Raw genomic sequence first — 21,540 nt, 5'->3', positions numbered from 1 at the left:
GATCTCATTTCATCAGCTTTCCTTTAACTCTTCCCTATAACCTCTTACTTTGTTGCAGTCTGTCCTAAAATGTTTTTTGCTTTTTCCACCAGTTCTTTTGCACCACATCCTCTCACTTTCACCACAGATGACTGCACTGTATTTTCCAGTAGCCCAAATTTTATTCTCCTTCTAGTTATCCTTTTTGTAGCTAGAGCACATCTAACTTTCATCTCTTATCATCAAATCCACATTTTTAGCTTCCAGTCCAAAGCCTATGTGCACGTCTGTTATCTTTTGCCTCGATATAACCTCCTTCTGTTTCTCTGTTCTCAGGGGATTGGGCCAGATTGTCCCCGCAGCCATCATGGGCTGCCGTGGTGGTAAAGGTGCAGCCCTACCATCCTTGCTGTGCCCTGCAGAGTCACACAGACTGAGCACCTGGCCTGGCACAGGGCATCAGCTCACCACTGTCCCTTAGGGTGCCCGTAGTTGAGAAGAATGGCAAATGGATGTGTGCTGCTCTGATTGCAAAGCATTAAATATCAAATGCTGTTATTCAAAATGCATTTGTAGCCTGCCCCAGTGTGAACATACCAACACAACATTACAGTTGTAGTTGCTATTCTTTCTTATTACACTGGTAATTTGTAGGTTGGTGGTCTCACATCCTCTTGTACTATTCTACTGCTCACCATTCCTCATCTTCTCAGATTTATGAACAGGCTTCCCCATTCAAATTCAATTATTAATCTAATAAGTGGTAACAAAACAATAAAACTCACGTATTTAAACTGCATTGTCATGTAGTAGTTCTCTCTAGGGAACTGCCCTCTCAGATATAGTGAATATTGTGGCCTACAGCTTTTTTCTTCTGTATCTCTTTTTATAAAATGTTTACGAAAGTCCGTATTGTGATATCTTGCTCTTCTGGTTTTAACGGAGTAATGAAGTATTTCTCATACTAATGAGACAGACTGAACTCTGATGTTCCTCACAGTATCTGACTAAAGTTTTCACTGACACCTTCGCCACTAATCACATATCTGTATTTCACAGAACATTAGTTAAGCTAAAAATTAAACGCAAGTCTCAGAGATTGCATTGTGGCTGCATTAAGAATTTCAGGAGAGCATCTCATTAGGTTCTCAGTGCTCTGCAGCCTTAAGATCTAATCAGCATCCCTCTTTGAGTTACATGGAACCCAAATAAGTTGTTATCCACAATCTGTGTATGATCTTAAAATATTTAACTTCCCATAGCTACAATCAGCGCCATGTCAAGTATTCTCATAGCAAAAGTGCATTTGCAGAGAAATAAACCAAGTAACGGACCTGACAGGATGATCCACTTCCTTCTGCATAGATATTTGTACATTTAAGGCTTCCCTGTGACTCTGCCAGTAGAGAGTTCAAAATGCAGCTTTAATTTTGTTCTTTTTTTTTTTTTTGGTTCTCACAAGAGAATATATGAGAGTGGGATTTGAATTGAAGCAGTGGTAACAATTTACTTAGGGTTTTGCTTGTATTGTAACATGAATTCTCACAGTTTTGTAGTCTGTAAACATTGTTGGGGATGTAGGGCTTGAGGTGTGTTTTTGTACACACCTCTTGGGTGGCTGAAATAGAAATCTTTCATAAACACAATAAAAGAGAAATACTTCACTGTGTTGTGTTGGAAAATACTGTACTTTCAAACTCTTAATGTTAACATTATAAACACTGTGTTAGCTTAAGTTAATGTCTTTTAAAGTGATTGTGCCATTTTGAATTATGCCCATGTTGTTTTTATGGTTTTTGAATTGCGTTTTTGTAATGTGTCATAAAGAATATCTTAGTAGTCTGAGGGTCTTTGCTGCTTTTTCTCAGATAGGATGTGCCTCACTTGGTTTTCTAAATACTTGGCATGCTTGTGACCTGAGCTGGCTTTTAGATAACAGAATGCTGTAACCTCACGTGAAGGGTTGGAAGTGGTGTGTGCTGTGCTCTGTGATCTCAGTGTTCAGTGGCCATATTGTTTGATTTGAATGTACCCAGGATTTCACCCTGGAGCCCCAGGCCAAGGAAACCATTGGGAAGCTGTAAAATGCAGCTCTAACTCTGATTAATAATTCTTTCTGAAGTGAATGCTGGCAGTCCTGGGATGGGAGTGCTTCCATGGCAAATATTGCTTATGCAGGATATAAAATCTTGCTTAGACTAGATCCGTGAGACTGGGCTTATAACTTCACCATGACCTGATCTTGCTGAAGAGTCACACAGTCTGTTATAAATAACTCAGACCCCAAGTGGGAATGACTTATAAAAGTTTTATTGAGAACCAAATAAAAATACACAAAACAAAAGGGGCAGCGCTGGGAGTGTGGCTTGAGGCCAAAATGGTGGTTCTGCCTTTTCTACACGTGGGGGAAGGGAGGGGGGCATTTGCATCAGCCACATGAATATTTATGAACAATCATACATATTTTAATGTTTCCTTATATATGCTTGGCCCCTCCCAAAGTCTAGCAGTTGACTTTCCTTCGACGTTCTTTGGTGGAGACCTTCTCACAGCCTGGCTGTAGGTGAGGTGTTACCAAGCCAAGTTCCCAGCGAGGAGCATTGCCCATCCCTGCCTGTATCACGCAAGGGCCATGTGTACATGCCCTTCCCCCACATCTCTGACAGCATTAGTGACCAGAGTTGTCTGGTGGCAACATGCATGAGAGAAGACAGGATTGAAGGGAGAGCAAAAAGGGTCCAAAACCAAACTACAAGAACAGAATCACATACCAAAACAACTTTTAACCTGAACAAACCTCTTTAACACACAAAATCATTGCAGGAACCAATTACCTCACCACCCATTCATAACACAGTCTATGGGTCAAGCTGCCAGAGAAATTTCTGGAAAGATCCCCATGAGAGGGATAAATATAGTTTATTCTTACTTCTCCTGGACTGGATTTCTGAGTTAACCCTGCTCCAGCAAAGCTGTGGGGAGAGAAGGAATCAGCCTTGGCCTCATCTTTGGGTACCAGTTTGGGAAACAGCTTGCATTCACTTACTCCCATATTTGTGCATTATAATCTTGATTTAGGATACAAAAGGAAGGGATACTCATCCCCCCTTTCACCTTTTAGAGAACAAACTGCTTGTGATTTATAGTGTTACATTAGCAATGTGGTCGTGTGTAGAATAGTAAAGTGACTGTCCTTACAGCAGTTTCCCTTCTGTCTCCCTTAGGAAACCAGCAAACAGTACTATACCTTCTGCAAAAATACGGCATTGATTATAACAGTGTTCTGGAGCTTGTGCTTGGTGTTAGTGGTGTCAGTACATCAGGAGGTGTTATAAACAATTAAATTAAATAAAACAAAACATGGCATGTTTTCAGCCTTCTAATTTGTAGAAAGAAAATGTGGATGGAAATCATTCAGCTCAGCCTGTGTAGGTGGCTTTGCATTCAGTTTACAAGCCATAATCAAGCCTTATTCAATCCAAGTCTGAGTAGTTTTGAATTGCTTAAACCAATTATTAATTCATATTTTTTATTTTGAAATCTCATTGTAGCATGTCTTTCTTTTTTTTTTGCTTTCCTTGCCTGTACGAAAAACAAGTGTATAAGTATAGGGCTACGTGGAGTCATCAGGCAAGAGACATATGCTTTCCTGTGCTCTCCACAGGGTTTGCAGGTTCAAACACAACCTGCCTGAATCATAAGAACTTTAATTGAGTAGATAAAGAGGTCCTCATAATTATAAACTGCAGTAGGTATAACAAGAGGCTAAATACATAGCTGTGGCTTTAATTAGCTGGTGCTTCAAATTAGTAATTGTGGTTTCACTCAGAAATCAGTGACTTTATACACTGTTAAAGCCTCATCACTGTGCAGTTCATTCCTCATTATATCTCTCGGTGTGAAGCTTTCAATACAACATCACGCTGAGCTAAAAAGGCAAAAGTTGTAGATATTTGGTTATCTTCCAAGTGCAGTGGAGCTCTATGGAGATTTAATTCATTCTTGCCAGAGATAGAAGAATTAACTGTTCTTTGTTACAGCTGGAATATGTGTGTTTGTATGTAAGTATCTGTGCATACAGGCTGTGTGTGGATGTGTGCATGTGTGGCCAGGGTCTATCAGGGAGATTGTGCTTACTGCAGATAACATCAGGGCATGCACCAAATCTGCTGTTCAGATTGTCTGTTCGGGAGCTAATTAACTGACACAAAGCAGAGCCAAAAGCCTCGTAACAAATCAAATGCGGATTGAAAGCACAAAAGTGTCCCTTAATGCTTGTCACATGAGAGGTTGTCAGTGCAAGTTGAAGTATGCATCTTTTCCTTTCCTCTTTCCTTTGCTGTTTTTCCTTCTCCTTCAGGGTTTTAATTATATCTCTTCCCTCAGAGGAGCAGGAGGTAGTTTGCAGAGCCAAGAGACCAAAGTACTTCAGTGTAATTCAGGGGAGAAGTGAATGTGGTCTCTCAGCCTGTCATCTAGGTCTGGCAGGTGCACAAAGCAAGCTGACACACAGATAAGTGCCGCTCACCATTGCTACACCGAGGTGCTAGATCCTTTTCTGTGTTTGTGTGTAGAATTATCTGGTAGTGAAATCAACTATCCTAAAATCTCTTCCAGCAGCCTGTTTCTACAAAACACTTATTAACCCCTCCTTGACATCTGCAATGAAGCCATACATAAATTTTAACAAGAAGTGAGACAGAATTAGGGGGTCTAAATCACACGAGGCTGAACTGGAGCCTTGGGGATGGATGGTTAGTGTAATGGATTTGTAGATGTTGCTGTGCTTCTTTGCCTTCACATTTGCTTTCTCTGCACAGACCCATACTTTGTGGGCACACGTGTGTGCATTTGTGTGCAGGTGCACATGTGTTTACAGGCTGTTAGTACAAGGATGTCAAAATGTATTTTACTCTTCTGTATAAAGCTCTGTTAAGTTGTAAACAATATTTTCATTTTTCCATTTTAGAAGTGTACTGACTGCCCTACTGCCCAATTTTACGTAGTTTTATGATTCCAGATTTAAATTTGGGAAAATTATTCAGTGGCTGTTTCTTTCAGAATTGTCCTCAGGAGTTGCATTGTTTCTGATATTTTTATTGCTATTACTAATAGTAATAAACATGTAACAAAATTATGGGGAAAATAATGTGTTGTCATTTTTGTCTATCTCCAGTCACTATGAGCAAGACCGGAGTGCACTTAAGCGGAAGGAATGGGAGAGAAGAAACCAGGAAGTCCAGCAAGATGAAGATCTCTTTGCTTCAGGTTTTAACCTCTTCGGGGAGCCCTACAAGGTAAATTACATTGTTATGTTTTGGATTTTCAGAATGTCTTACACAAGTACAAATAAAGTTTCTCATCACCTCTAAGAAACTGAAGTATTGCATCTGCCTTGGTACTTACCTTCTTGAATACACTGATTATCCAAATCAGCACATGGCAGCAGAGCAGATTGAATGTGCTGCACAGGTTGCATTGGCAGAATCAGGAATTTTGGTTACAGTCCAGTTCAAGATTTCTTCCACTTAACACACAGCAAAGTCCTGCAGTAGGAGTATGTGCAGCTGGTATTTCTGCAAGTGAGTTTGTACCTACAAAGCTAACACTAAGTCCTTTCATTTTTAGGAAGAAAATACATCTGAGTTGTTAAAACCAATGTTTTCTACATAAATAATGAGTCCATAATCTTTCTTGTGCAATCATAACCATCCAAAGAAGTCTTTTGGGAGAGTGAATCTTTGGGGAGCATAACAAGGGTATGAAAGGGACTTTTGTTACAAGTCTTATTCTCTCTAAGGAGCCTTGCTGCTTGAGATTTTCATCACCAAGGGATGTCCCCCTTTATGATTTCTGCTGCTTTGATTTTCAGTAAGACATTCCCTAAAGAATTCATCAGAATGTAAATTTCCATATCTCTTTCTCCACCCAATCAGTGACATCCATTGAAAAGCCACCACTTCATCTTTCCGTTTTACATTGTTAGCAGCCATAAGGGAGGATGAGGGTTCTTTGAAAATCACCAAAAAAAGAGGAGAAAAGACTGCCATTATTATCAAATTATGTCTAATAATTATATACCATGAAAGTGTGATACATTCACTTAACCCCTGGCTGTACTTTGGTTCAGGCTGGCTGAGGAGCAACAGGCCTTTCTTCCTTGGCGTGAACTTGCCAGCTGAAAAACCCCTGGCTCATGTTCAAGGGAGTGAAGGGGTCATGACAAATATTTCAAAAGGTGTAAAGGTGTAAAGAACAAGATATCAGAGCTAAATTGAAGACATCTGTCTTGTCCATTCTATTGATTAGCAGCCAACTACTTCACCCTGTAAATATCATCACCAGGATGAGCCCAATTTGATCTCTCCCTGAAGTGCAGCTGCACTGCTCCCCAGGTGACCCTTTGCTTAAGCAGGAATACCTCTCAGGGGTAAAGATTCCTTCCTTACCCAAGGCTGAGAGATCCCTTACCCCGTGACAGATACTTGGTCAGTGACTGATACCATGCTGAATTAATCCTGTGGAACATTACTAGTCCATGTAGCTACTCAATATTATTGTAAATATTGTATGGATAGTTCAATTAGACTAATGTAAGAGGTCATTTGAATTTCAGGAGGTAAACTAATATGCAAAACAGTGCAAAATTTTGTCTTAAAACCTAAAATCATACATTACCAATATCTATTATATAATAAGAATGACAGTATCTGATTTTAGATCTATTTAGTGTGTGTGTGTTTTCACCAGCTGTACACAAAATATGTGGTTTCTTTTCAAAAACAGAATTATTAAAAAGCCAAAAATTATCCTGATGGTCTTTCTGGGCAAATTTTTTTTTTACTTGATTTTCACCTACTTGGCAGAGAAGTTTTTAACTTTGTGTAATTACAGTAATTTCACGAATACAAGCCGCACCATTTTGACTAAGATTTTGCTCTCAAACCGGAAATGCGGCTAATACTCAGGAGCGGCTATTATGTGAATAATTTTCTGACATTTACAACCTCAGAAGTGCCAGCCAGAGTGCCGACCCGAGCAGCTGCAAAGCCGGCATTTCGCGATTGTTACAAATTGCTACTCTGTTGCGCCGCCGGTGGAGCCTGGCTGCCTGCAGGCAGCACGGGGGGCGGGGAGAGAGGCGGGAGAGCTCTCTCCTTCCCTCCTCTGCCGCAGCCTGGGGGAGAGACGGGGGGGCCCCGTGCCGCCACTGCCACGGCTCTGGGAGGTGGCGGGGTGCTCCGTCCCCGCCCACCGCCGCCGCCGCGGTAGCAGGGGGTGGCTCCGTCCCTGCCTGCCACCGCAGGGCAGCGCCTGACCGTGGTGACCGAGCCCAGTGGCAGCGGCGGCTGGCCCCCAGTGGTCCAGCCGAGCGGCAGCGCTGGGCTGGGCCACCTGGCCCCGTCAACAGCCCCGAGTGGGCCGAGCCTGCACAGCCCGAGCCGAGCCAGTAAACCCCGCCCTGCCGCGGTTTGGTTACTATTTGGCAACTTTGTTGCACGCGGGTCCTTGCTGCGAACAACAGAGCAGCTTATACTCAGGTGCGGCTTATTTATGGACAAAGAACCAAATATTTGCCAACACCCAGAGATGTGGCTTATACTCAGTGCGGCTTGTATTCATGAAATTACTGTAAGCAAAATATAATACAATACTGTCCTGAAGAAGTATTATAAATTGTAAAAGATAAAAACTGAGAGGAAAATGCATGCAAAAGTAGTTAAATAGTTGGTAGTTAAATCAGTCTTAAATTTGAAAAAACAGGTAGAAGCAAAACTAAATTGGAAAAGTAGGTCTTGCCTGCTTTACACTAGGAGAAAAAAAAGGGATGAAGTGATAGACCACTGTTTCCTTTTTAAGTTCTGTATTGCTAAGACCCAGGCAGAGTAGAGTTTCCTAGACACTAATAAAAGCTGAATCCAACTCTTAGTGTGTATGTAGTGATTTTAATTCTTAACAAAGTGAAAAATTAAATTCAGGGGTTTGTTTGCATTTATTCTAAAACAAAATGAAGAGACCCTGACTTGAGAACAAATATCCTGCATGTGCAGTTTGAATTTCTTCTCTACTTTGAGATGACCAGATGTTTCTGTGTTCATGAGTCTCAAGGCCTTGTGCACACAAGAAGCTGCACTTGTCTCTTCTGGTCACACTCAGTGGGAGCAGAGTGAGAGAAAACAATGCCCAGTAAACTGTTGTGGCCTGTGATGGGCCCAAGGTCCACATCCTCACTGGACTGGCTCTGCTGGTGAGCATCACCTCAGGATGCAGCTGGTGCATTTCTGAAAGATCTGGAGGTGGGAGTTAACATGGAGACTACAGTGACCAAGAGAAGGTTGAGAACAGCAGGTGTCAGGAATAGGAAACATCTCTTTCTTTTATTCCCACACCTAGTGTCCTTATTTATCATTCCTTCCTCATTTTCTTCAACAGTATCCAGAGGAGGGACTCTCAGGGTAGGGCATACCACCACTGCTGTTTCTGAAGTTTTAAAAACTGAACAACTGGCAGATGTTTTAAGAAATAGAGGATATTCAAAGTTACACAGAGAAAGGACTTCAGATTTTCTCATGGACCCTACTGCCATTGTGTATCACGAGATGTGTGGAGTATCTGCCGTCATCTATCATCTCTCTGCTCCAGCTGTTACAGTCTCTTTCTTTCCCTCTGTCAAATAAAACGTAGGTGTTCATTATAGCTTTGGACAAACGCGTGCTTCTACATTGATTCTTTGTAGTTTATGTATGTGTGCACTTACATGAAAAGATGTACTTATTTCTGTGGGTGTATAAAATGCATTTTTCCATGCTTGTTAAAAGATAAATGTCTCCTTTTGAAGCTCCACTGTCTCATGTGGGAAAACAGCACCTTTGACAATGTGATGACATCCAGCATTATTTTGGGAAGGTCAGGCAGTAGGGGTTGTGTTGCTCTTTTAAAGCGAGTTGCAGGTCCTGACTTCAAACCCTGGTGCAACCTGTTCAGGCTTGATTTTGCAGAAGGGATCAGAGAAGGGCCTGCAGTGTAACAGCAACAGACATTTGAAAATGCAATGTTGGAATTTTCCTCAGAGAAGCTCTAATTTTACTACTGATTTGTTGATACCTTTTAATGTTTTGAATTATGCAGAGATGAGTATTTTAAGAGAAAACAGTAGGAGTATTTTTGTTACTTTTCAAAGGAATTGCTTCAGAGGAGTTCAACTTGAGAAAGACAACCCAATGGGCAGCATTTCCATTGTGAAGCCTTTGGTGAACATTAAATAATTTATCTTTTTCAGGTAAAGCCCCTCCATGCTTTCCAAGCTTAGCATAAAAAATATCTCAGCTTCTAATCTGTGAAGGTTAGTTTAACTGTGAGGCATAAGGAAGTACATGAATTATGAAACCTCAAGTTTCCCACAAATTTTCACCAAACACTTGTAAATGGGGCCTATAAGTTTGAGTGCATTAATTCTTTTCTTTGTAAAACTATAATCCAATAGCTATCTAGCTAGCAAATTGTCATCCAGTAAGATTCTATTACAGATAGCTTTTGAAAGAAATAGAAGCAAGTGCAGGAAGATGTGCATTTCCTACATTAACAGAGGCCTAGAATGAGGGGGAACCCTACTAGCCATGAATCATAAACCAGGCATATAATTTATGCCTTGGAATACTCAAAATACTGCATTTCCTTGATAGCAACAAAATTGCGATTCAGCATGCTGTTCAAAAAATAAGATGTATAGAGGTTTTCTTTAAGAAATCAGCCAATTATCCAGCATATGAAGGTAGAAATTGTCCCTAGTCTGGAAGTAACAAAGAGCAAGCCGAAATTATGACTGGATTTTCTGTTTCTCTTGCTGGTATCCGGGCTTGTCAAGAATCCTGTGCTTCTTGTGAGAGCCCTGAATTTGTTGTGGAAATAAAGTAAAAACATTAATGTCATGCCTTATGTCTGAGCTCATTCAGATTGTGATGTGATGCCTAAGTCTGAGCTTAGTTGTGTGTACTCTAATTTTATTTGAGTGTAAGCCATTAATAGTGTTTTTTTACTTTGAGTATGGTCCAAAGATCACTAAAGAGGGTAATTATCCTTCCATTGACTTCAGTTAGCATTGGATATAAGCTTTGGTGTACTTAAAATATACTAAGGATGTTTAAAATAATTTAATCTCCAAGGTTTTCAGTAAATATATTTTTATTAATATTCCTTGTAAAGGATTATGACTAATAATAATAATAATAATAATACTGATAATAATAATACCTAAAATTTATACAATGTCTTTTATCCCCAGGATGTGAATATTAGGCATAAACTAGAGTTAATATATAGCAAAGTTATATTTATTATCATGTGACATGTAAAAGAAAATACACTGAGAGACTTAAGTACTTCCAACAAAATTATTGAAAAGATCTACTTTCAAGTTAAAACATTTTCTCTGTGAAGATCTAGACAAGAGCCATTTAGTGTGCTGGGATGTTGAAGGGTTGCAGTTATGATATGTTGTCAGTACCTTTTTTTTTTTTAACTTGTGCTTTCTGGAAAGTAAGCTAAATGCTCCCTGGAAGTGTCACTGAACCACAGCAGTGAAGGCTAGTGGTCAGGCTATTTTTGATACTGTTATTTCCCATGATTTCCCATGTTCTATCTCATAAGGAGTTAAAGTGTTTGGGCAAGGAGAAAACAGAACAAGTATGTAAGTGTTTAGACTTCGAATCATAATTCCTGTTGGGCCCTTAAGCACAATGGAATCTCCTTGTTTTAAATTTGGGGGTTGAAAAGACAAAGCATGGTTTTGGCTGCTACCCAAACAGCTCAATGTGCAACTCAGTTGAAGGAGACTGCTCATACACAAAGAGCTTATTCTTGGCTTAGCTCGAATATAATTTTTGCCACTAAAATGACCAACCTAGGGACTTAGTGAATTTAAGTGATTCGTGGTTCTCCACAGCTGGGATTACTGTGTCAGTTAGGAGCACTGACAAAACATATAGAGACAGAAACAACACTGAACAGTTAATTTTAAAATCACTGTCTCAGTGCGGTGCTAATATATGTTGCAATCCCTGAGAATGAGCAAAAGGAAATTTGCATTTATTGCCTTCTTTTTTTGAACATTTTTTATGGCATGTTCAGTACTCTTCTCATCCTCTGACTAGTTCAGCAGTGGCTAATACAAGTAGATATTTGAGGAGAAATCCGTACATGAATGTTTTTCATCACTCAAACTTCTCTTTAATACTTGAGGAAAATGAGACTAGGGCATAGTAGGATCCCTCACCATAGAACACTCTCTAACCAAGCACAAACTCCTAATGCTGATTTTCCCCATCTTTATGGCCTGGTGTTAAGGTGCCATTGGTCTGTGGCACTACTTGTTTTATTGAGTGAAAAAATCCCTCCAAACAGAAATAGAGTTGGCTGTATCATGATATAACTTTTTCATTTAATTCCAGACTGTAGAAGAGAAGCATCTGCTTGAACAGGCACTGTAGTTCAGATTTGTTTTTTATCCTTTGAGTCTTGTAAAGCCATGAGCATGGGGAATAAGATGTTTTAGTTCTCTGCTGGTCACTTCAATGGAAGAGAAAGGTCAGTAGCAAGGCTGCTGCTCTGCATTTCTGTGAGGTGATTTAGAACAGGAAGAGAGAGGAAATCAACTGTGTATTAATTATACCTTCCAGCTTATTTGTCCAGCTTTTTACAAGTGAAAGGGAAAAGGAAAAAGAAACTTCGTACTTTAAAAGGAAAAGTATAATAGCAGTGAAACAAAGATGAGTCAGTATTTATTTAGTAATTACTGGAAATCAAAGAACAGCAGGATTAAGAAACACAACCAGCCGGCAGACAGCGGAAGAATCCTGATGATTAAGAATGTGGCAATCATGTCTGTTTATGTTCTATGAGAAAATATTTTTGAATGATCTTTTAGTTGAACCTACCATAGCATGTGGTAGATGCTTTTTGTTCTCTGGATTCATTTGGTAGATACTTCAGGTCAAACTTTCTATGTAAAAGTAATTGAAGTTAAACTGGAGTGAAGAGCTTGGTGCTGTTACAGACTTACCCAGCTCTATTTCAGGACTGTGGGTCAAAGAGCAATAACATTCTTATATCAATGGTGTGATTACAATTCAAATGCTCAGTAGCCAGTAATTGTACTTTGTGTTTTGTACGATATGAAATGCACAAACCCAGCATCTCTAACATAAACCCAGATTATTTTGCGCCTAACATTCATAACTGATACAATTTAAACACTTCTCTGAGAGCATATTTAAGAAAATGGGAGGCAGTAGACAAGTGTTACTAATGCAAACCCATTTCAAGAGATTCTTTGAACACAGTTATTGATAGGTTTTTCTTACATAACATATGCAAAATGTAATTGAAATTTAATTAAATGTCAGCATGACACCATTAAACAGCTAACATTTGCCATCTTCTAAGACAACTATTCTGAGCAGTAACTTGTAAATCAGGAATTTACTCACGCTTTTCTCATTTTTTTTTAAATTTAATATTTTAGACAAATAAAGGCGACGCCCTTGCAAACCGTGTCCAGAACACATTGGGAAATTATGATGAGATGAAGGATCTGTTAACCAACCACTCCAACCAGAGCCATCTTGTAGGAATCCCAAAGAATTCTGTCCCACAGACACCCATTGACAAAAATGAACAGAACTTTTTCCCAGAACCAAGGAACAGGATGATCCCATCTCATCAGATTGGTGGCAACTCATCAACATCAATGCCTCCGCCTTCCTCATTGTCATCTAATTCTACTTTGCTACACAGCCACCAGAGCAGCAGGAAGTCAAGGACAGACTGGTCACGCAGTGGTCACAACTCCACTGGGGCTCAGCCAAGCCAATCCAGTGGTCAGCAGAGTCGGACAAAGCACAGCTCTTCTCATGAGCAGTCACAGGGCAGGTATGAAGATCTCTATAATTGCCAGAGTGAGCAGCATAAAAGTGGAGGAACTGAGGAAGCAAATGCTATGGCAGCATCTTCACATTCGAGGAGGCACACTCATGCAAAGTCAGCACCTGGAGAACACACTTACAAAGAAAACAATCATTCGAAGTCACCCACAGAGCTTGAGTTTGTAGGCCATGGTCCTGGATCTCCACTTCCTTCCACTTCTTTGTTAACTGCAAACAATGGTCTTTCAACTCCGAATTTCCCACCAGGACTTCACTGTAAAAACAGCATGGTCCAGCAAAAGCCTACAGCTTATGTTAGACCTATGGATGGTCAGGACCAGGTACCCAATGACTCACCTGAACTGAAACCCCCAATAGAAATTGAGAGTGGATATGTAAATCAGTCCTTTGGAACACTGCTAGAAGGAAAAGTGAACACTCCTAGTTCGAAGAACAAAGTACCAAAGCTCAACATTCCTCCTGTTAGTGAAGTAAGTGGTTTAAAATATCTTCCCTCTAGTACTGCTTGAGTATTACCTTCACTAAATATTTTTCTCTGGTAATATGCAGTTGCATTTACAGGAATTACAGAGGAAAACCTTCCTTTTTTAGAATGTGCATGACTTCTTTTGGCAGTTTGATGTGGTAGTCCCAGTAGAAATATTTAATGTCGTTTTTAAAGCACAGTTTGGAATACTACATTTCTTGTTTACGATTAATATTAAAAGGCTAGATCTCTGTTGGGTGTAATATATGTAAACCAGCTATACCGGTTCTGGACAGGAAACTCTAATATCTCAGTTCGTCTGCAATTTTCACTCTTGAGTTCTCAGTTAGTAGGTAGTTTGATAGACAGATTGCTGTTTTAAACTTTAAGGAAAAACGGCAGTGTTCAAATTTCAGTAGTACTAAACACTCCTGCCAGTAAGGAGTTTATTTGCAGAATTTGCAAAATTCCTTTTTTTCTTTTTATTGGAATTAATGTGACTTAATTTGTGAAAAAAGCTTATGAAAATGTGTCCCATTGAAGCTTTTATGCATTTTGAAGAGCTCTTCATACTGGGATTCAGTTCCAATCTCTGCAACCAACTGTTCAAGCTGTTGAATTTTGTGTTGCTGGTCAGAACAATAGTCCTTTGAGGTTCACATTTGTGTCCATTCCAAGCACAAACGTATGATAAGGACACAGATTGAATTGTTTATACTCTGTATATTTTTTCTCTTACTCTGAGTTTCTCTAAACCAGTAACCTTTGGTAGGTAGGTGTACAGCGTGCATAAGAGCAGAACTGCAAGATGACTTTTTCATAGCTTTCTGTTTTCCCAAAAATATTTCCTTGCTTGTTAATATTTTTATCCTGGGAATGAGGAGTGATGCATTCTTAAACCACTTTATTGCAAAAGATCAGCTTTTTCTATTGGAATAATTGTTTCAAGCCAATAATTTGTTTGACTATTTAAAAACTCGATGTTATTTATTAACATTCCAGGCAGCAACAAAGACTGATGTGTTTTGCAGTAGAGCTTGGAATAATTTTCTGGGAACTGCATCTGAAAACAGTAAAAGGCCTATTTATATCAAGTGGAAGCTGAGGGTTGCTTGCAGATGGTGTTTTATTGGAAAATGTATTTGTTAATAAACGTAGCTTTCTGCAAGATTACTTTACAGATGTTTCTGTTTATTTTTACCTTGGGTTAAAAATCTGCTGGTGTAGATGACTTCAGAGTCTGCTGTGATTTGTCACTAGCATTGTTTCGCAAGTAAATAATTGCACGCAAAGGAAATAATGATGTTGCAAAAGCAAATACTTATTTTTGCTCTTGCCATCTATTAACACTATGAGTCAATAGAAGCATTTTAAAGTGCAACATTAATGTGAAGTAGTTTTGGAAATAAAATGTACCTTTAGCAATTTGTGTCAACTATTAAGAATGCATTTTTAATTTCTTTACTTTTTGAGTGAAATCCTGGCACTATGAAAGCGATTGAGTTGTTAACAATGTTTTTTGGGTGCAGAATTTCATCCACATTCTTCTTGCATAGCTCTAGGAACCTCTGATGTGAACTGTTGTTTTTTGAGGGATTCCTAGTTGCAAAGATGAAAAATTGCATTATAAAATTGTTGCTACTTTAGTTTATATCCTGTGTAGTGAAAAGTATATAGGTGTATAATTAATTTCATTTATGTTCATATAAATGGTAAATTCTAGGCAATTTAGAAATGAAAGTAGATAATAATCTTAAGGCAGTCTGCATTTTGAGAGTGAATAATAAGTTAAAGAGGGAAAGAAAACCCAAAGCTGTGACAAAATAACTTTCCTTTCTGAGACACAACACAGGACAATAGCCAGACTGATGGATCTTTTACATATCTCCTCCTGAGTCTGGAGGGTTGAATTTTTTCACCTGTGTCAGGACTGTGAACTTTGGCCCTCTGTGTTTTTCCACAGACGTGTATCCTGAATTTGATTTAGCTTGCATTCAGCTATAAAGCTCCTTCCAATCCAACATTATAGATAACTGGTTTAGTTTAAGCTTAATCAGAACTGACAGTGCACACCTGTGAAACCCGTAACCTTTTCAGAATGACTGCAGTGAGTGGCTCTGTTGTAATCTTTGTACAATTGATGTGGAGGCTTATGATCCTTTGGTGGTGCTTATCAATTTATGGACATTCCCAAGCCACCTCCAGCCATTGTGATCTGCTTGAAACAATTTTGTTCCTACTCCACAGGTTTCCATCTTAACACTGTTTCGGGTGCTGGTGGTGATCTTCTTCAAGCTAGCAATAGGAGAGTTACTGTTTTTGGGACATTTCTCCATAATTTATTCTGTGGTTTTCCTGTATATCTGAGTCCATTTTTTCAAGTTTCTGAGTGTATGCAGATAGAATGCACACCAAAAGCTTTTCAGTGATTCTCTCAAATTTTTGATTGTTCTTAATGAAGAATTCTGTAAAGAAATAAAATTCCTAGGTGATGGTTCTGCACTAATGGCACCCATTAGGGCATGCAGTCCTTGCTATCTTACAGAGAGAAAGGGGAATAAGTAACCAAATATTTGAACAAGCAGATTTAAAAGAAGTGCTCAGACTGATGTGGAAATATGGTGTAATTTATCATGGCTTAATGGAATAAGATGTTGAGTGCCCTGGAAGCGGTCTGCCATGTGTAAGGAAGTGATCAATTTTATAACATAATTTGTGTCACTTGAGGTGTTGCTCTAAGAATCTTTACTCATTTGCTGGGCCTAATTCTGCCATCAGAGATGCCCATCCATCTTTCAGCTCCTCTGGAGCAGACAGCATTGTTAATGCCTTGCTGCTGGCAAGGGATCGTAGGTTAGTGATTTCTGAGGTTGTAGAGATTCATAGTGAGTTCACACACACTCACCAGGTTGGGTCAGGAGGTAGTTAGCAGCTCTTACATATCTGTGGACGAATCCTTGCCTCTGAGTGGGTGCTGCTATGTGATTTCCAGACCTTGGCTCATGCACGCAGAACTAGTTCAGACCTGACTGCACCATGAGTGGCCATTTCTGGTAGAGATATAGATGTAGCAGACCCTCTGTAAACTTTTAGTTATGTCATAGAAGGGTTTCTTTGTGATTTTATGATCCTCTTGATTTCTTTTAACTTTTTGCTTTGTTTTTTATATCAGTATTCTTTTGTAAGGGTGAAGGTAAAACATTTTATGATTTGGTGCCTTGATCAAAACTCAGTGTAACCAGTTGTGCCCAGGCCTGGCAGCCCCTGAGGTTCAGAAGTTGTGGAGCAGATCTTCATGAACTGGGAAGCCATAGGGGCATCATGTGAGTTCCTGGGGCACGTGCAGATCCACCCAATCTCATGACATAGAGTTGATAGCAATGGCCTTGGAGCTAAAACTGGGAGAGAAAATGATAGAAAGCCTCAACCTGTAAACATTATTTCCTGTTCCTTTCCTGTTAACTCTCGTATCTTTAGTATGTATTTACATGCATACTTACATATACACACACGTATATCTTAATTTTGAGCTTGCATTTAACATTTGATAAATTGTGGCAGGCCCGGAATATTGCAAAGAGCTTTTGTGATATGCAGAATTCCTCTTACTTAAATCCTATGATGGCAGATGATTGTTACCACTTGAAGAGAGCTTCATAGTTAAATCCTATACAGTTCTTAAAAAAAGTAGATGTTAGAGACCACAGTAACAGCTGCTTTAAAATCCAGAATACTGATACATATATGTATATTTAAACCTCCAGGAATCAGATGCTTACAAATTATTTCAAATTGACTGCCGCAGCAGGTGACAGCTGAAAGAAAGCCTGTACTTTTCAGATTGGGCTCAAGAACAAATTACTGAGAGCACTGAGTAAAGCAGAGGGTTTTAAGGTCTATGGGAACATCAGAAGCTACGTTCCTGGAAAACCTTATGCCCAGTTCCCCAGAACAATGCATGGATTTCCAATAAATGTTTAGGGATGGGGAATCAAGAGCAATTGAGATAATTTCTGATTCTCAAGGCAGAGTTTTAAAATCTCACGACAAGATTGGCTTCATGTTCCTGCAAAGTAGCAAATGCTCATGTACAAAATTTTCCTGAAAATACAAAGCTAGGAACAAATCCAAAAAGCCTACAACATCTATGTCACCACCCACTTAAGGAATAAAAATGGAGAACTTCTATTTTCACTTTACTTCTAGGGAAATATTTTGACGGGTTCAGGATACTGCAAAGTGATAAGCTTCTGTTACGTGTTTCAAATCGTTCTGTTATCGCTGCATGTATTGATTTGCTTAGTGCTTTCTGAGCTAGCTATAAAAAAAGGCTGTTCTCCTTCTGCATTAAAGAGCAAGAAAAATTGACAGGTAGATAACCATATTGATTGAACCTAAATAGTAAATGCGAGAGGCTTATATATGACTTATAAAACTCACTATAGGAACCAAAGCCAGCATAATACCTTTCTTTTAAAATTTAATAGAAAGTAGATGCCTTTAACCAGCCCCACCCCTTTTTGATATACATGCTACTCTAGTTGCCAACTGTAATACATTACCATACTTCTGGGCAAATCACTTTTTTCAGCTTTAGCTGTCCCCCCAACTTTGATTTTGGAAGAAGAATGGACTGCATCACACATTAAGATGAAATCCCTTTGCTTGGTTCATATTTCAAAAGTCTAAGGCCAAAAACAAACCCAAAGAGCAGTATTTCTTGCAGTATTAGAGGTTACAGCCATATGTTTTTAATTTGTAAATACTGTGAGAAGTAATGTTCTTATGATTCTTCTAAATGAAGACCATATGACATCACTCGACTGAAGACCTCTTATTGTGGCCTTTTGAAGGCTACTGTCTAATGGCCTGGACAATGGCTAGCTAAGCTGTTTTGCAGGGAGAGCGAGAGGACAGCTTGTCTATTTAAAATCAAACATAAATAAGCATATTTGGGGCCTGAGTTTGAACCACTGTGACCAGTGGCAAGTCTGCATTTCAGAACAGGGCACTTAAAGTTGCTTGAATAAGTGTGGCTGAAAGAATTGACCCTGTGTGTTTGGTTTGGGGAAAGAAGGGTTAGGTTTCTTCTTTCCCATTGTTCATTCGTTAGTGGGTTTTGTTTTGTAAGCGATTCGTAATTTTGACTTGCTGCAAGGAAGAAAAAAAGTCTGAGTGAAGTTAAGAGTTAACTGTAGGAAGAGTCAGACCTGTGGTGTCTTGAAGAGTGATTTTTTTTTTTTAACCTTTTTGAAATTCCCAGTGCCTGAGTAATTGCTTGTCCCATTTGGTCACTTATGAAATGTCACAAAGTAAAATGACCTCAAAGGCTTTGGGGAGAGCAGTAGGAGAATTTGTTTGGCTTGAGCAAAGATGTGAAGATGTTATTCAAAGGCTGCAAGGGGACTGTAGGGTGTATTCATAACTTTGACAATAAATTTAATGTATGACTATGGAACAATCATTTTTTTAAAGGAAAATATCGCAAACGATGTAAAACCAACATTAAGTGTTACGTTGTCTCAATGTTGACTGTTAATGTACCTTTTGAATAATAACCAGGAGTTGGTAGAGCTAATTTTTCAGCACCTTGTAGCCATCTATCTGGCATGCAAATGCATAAGGAAGGATGCTCTTGGATCTTAGTATTATTTGTCAGCTAACAAGGGCATTATTTTAGGATCAGACTAACAGGTGGAACAAAGTTGAAGTCTTTGCACTATGTTTTTTAATACTCTTCTGGAATATAATCTGCTTTAATAAAAATATTCTCTCTGAACAGTGAAATAAACAATTCTCATATAAGAAAAGATGGGGAAATGCTGTTTTCATGTATTTGAATGTTTCATGATATGTGTTTTCACTCTGGGCTGTGATCAGTCCTTGAGTGAATAGCATGCATGCTTCTTTCTGATAACAGGATGGGCAGATATTCAGGTATCAGCATTTGGCCTTCTGTATTGCAATCAATGGCCATTTTTAAACTTTACCATCAGCTATGTTAAATTTTCTTTTAGCTGATGCAACCTCTAAAATAACACACAGCTAGGTTGAAAAAATCTACCTACATAATCACTGGTCATTCCTGTCCACAACCCTTATTTTTTTTGTAGAGAAACGAAGGTTTTAAATAGTCTGAAAACACAGAAGTCACATGTTTCTTCAAATGCAGGCAGGAGAGTGTGCACACATTTCTTCATGGGTAGTGACAGCTGTTATGAATCATCACTGGGACCGAACCTGGGGCTTCTCTGGACAGCCTCTGCTTCTTGAACAACAGCAGGGACTCTCCCTAGAAGCTATAATTTACTTTCTCCCAGTGCCATTCATTTAGGGAATATGATGTAAACATTGCATCCAACACACACCTGTTAAGTGTGTAAAAAAAGCATAAAGAAAATCAGGGGGTGTAAATGCAGAATTGGAGAAGAAAGTTTTGATCATGATGAAAACAGTAGTCAAGTAGAAAATTAGACTGTTGTATCTGGAAGTGTAGATCAGTAAGGAACAATTGGAATACTCCTTGCAAATGCCAGGAATCTGGACAGCTGAATGGTGCAGAATGTGATTGGGTATCGTCAACAAATAGGAAATCAAACATAAAACACTTCAGATGTTACATGAGCAGTTGAGACAAAAATACAGCTAGCAAAAGGTAAGGGAGGAGGGACAGCACCATATATTAGAAACCGAATGAGATTTACAGACAATATTGCAACAAATAAAATAAGACCTAGAGAAAGAATCAGAAGCAAAGGTTACTTAGATAACAGAGGTGAGGAGGACATGAAGGAGGTGCAGGTGCGATGTGAACGTACGTGCACTCTGCTTCACTCCCTGTAGGAACATGCTGACCATAGGGGTGGACAGTGGGTGTAAGCACAGCAAAACTGGGCTCAGCATATGGGAAAGAGGAACTGCAGTACTCAGGTGTGGTCACCTTTCTGATGGAGATCACAAGAACAGAAGTGCTTAACTGCTATTAAACTGATCAGACTCCATCTCTCATGAAAAGCTGGACTGAAACTCGGGTCACTGACCTCTGGTCCCAGGCAGCCTCTCGTGCTGTATCTCCTGCTTACTCACATGTGCACCTCAGGGTGCCCTTCTGTCCTTTAGCTTGTTGACATGCAGAATTGCACTCAGATTTTAAATCACTGTAGCAACACAACATGAATAATATGTATAATATACCTTCAAAATGTGAAAATGAGAGGTCTTATATGAGCATTTCTGGTATTATGGCTGGAGCCACCCCACTATAAGCTGTAGTTTCTGATTCAAGTATGGAAAAGCATTTAGGAGCTGCAAGTGAAAACATCATATGGGAATACTTTAATAAAAAAAACCACAGTGAAAGAAAGTTGAACATATAACTTGGCAATGCTCCATGAACTGTAGATATAGGTTAAAGTTATTTAGTTGGCAGGCAATTGCTGGTGTATTAGCAATGTTGGGGAAAAAATCTGATTTCTGTATTTTGGCTTGTGCAGTAAAGAAATTCCTCCCACATAAATATGTTCATTTCACCTTCTGGGAAGTAAAGAAAGAAAACTGTAGCTGCAGTCTGTTATTTAATCTTCCTGAAATTAGCATTTGGTGCTCAGGAAGATTGAAAGATTTAATGCCAATGTCTTCCTCAAAAGAAAGAAATGACACACCACATATGCTTTAGCACTGGTTAGACTGTTAAATGGAATTAATCAAAATCCATGTTAAAATATTTCCATGTGTTAATTAGCAACAGTTTGGAACATTAAAATACATATCGGCTTGGGAATAAATTGGTGAAGAAATATCAGATTGAGTTTGTGGGGTTTTAACTGCAATATAATATACTGTGTGTTTTAGAAAGGTAAATGTAAATACACTCCTCTGAAATGCTGTGGCAATGTGCATTTAAAAATTGGGCAATAAACCAATCTAAAACAGGCTTTTGTTAGAGTGATACCATTTCCCCATTTTAAAAGAAACATTGGAGGGTTCCCTTATATAATAAAGTGAGAGAAAAACAGTTTAAAAATTCCAAGAGTTTCATCTCAGGCCAAAGGAAGTTTTTAAATGTCTCCTTTGAAAATCAGCATGATGTAGCAACTACCAGCACCAGGTGTCCTGTTGTGAGTAGAGGAATTCACTTCTGCCTTTGTCTTCCTG

General features: G+C 39.1%; 1 protein-coding gene across 5 annotated transcripts in view; it reads left to right on the top strand.

Annotated features, from left to right (window-relative positions):
* Nucleotides 1-21,540, top strand: part of AFF2 (AF4/FMR2 family member 2) — a 340,514-nt gene that overhangs the window by 80,120 nt on the left and 238,854 nt on the right. For all 5 annotated transcript variants that reach the window (XM_033072136.1, XM_033072135.1, XM_033072139.1 and 2 more), the window contains exons 2-3: nucleotides 5,156-5,276; nucleotides 12,500-13,390. In XM_033072136.1, coding sequence (XP_032928027.1) covers nucleotides 5,156-5,276; nucleotides 12,500-13,390 — 1,012 coding nt within the window. The remainder of the gene's footprint in view (nucleotides 1-5,155; nucleotides 5,277-12,499; nucleotides 13,391-21,540) is intronic.

The sequence above is a fragment of the Catharus ustulatus genome, chromosome 14, assembly GCF_009819885.2.
Source record: "Catharus ustulatus isolate bCatUst1 chromosome 14, bCatUst1.pri.v2, whole genome shotgun sequence".
Taxonomy (NCBI): Eukaryota; Metazoa; Chordata; class Aves; order Passeriformes; family Turdidae; genus Catharus; species Catharus ustulatus.
The sequence above is the reverse complement of the archived record's forward strand: the minus strand, read 5'-3'. Positions and strand labels throughout refer to the sequence as shown.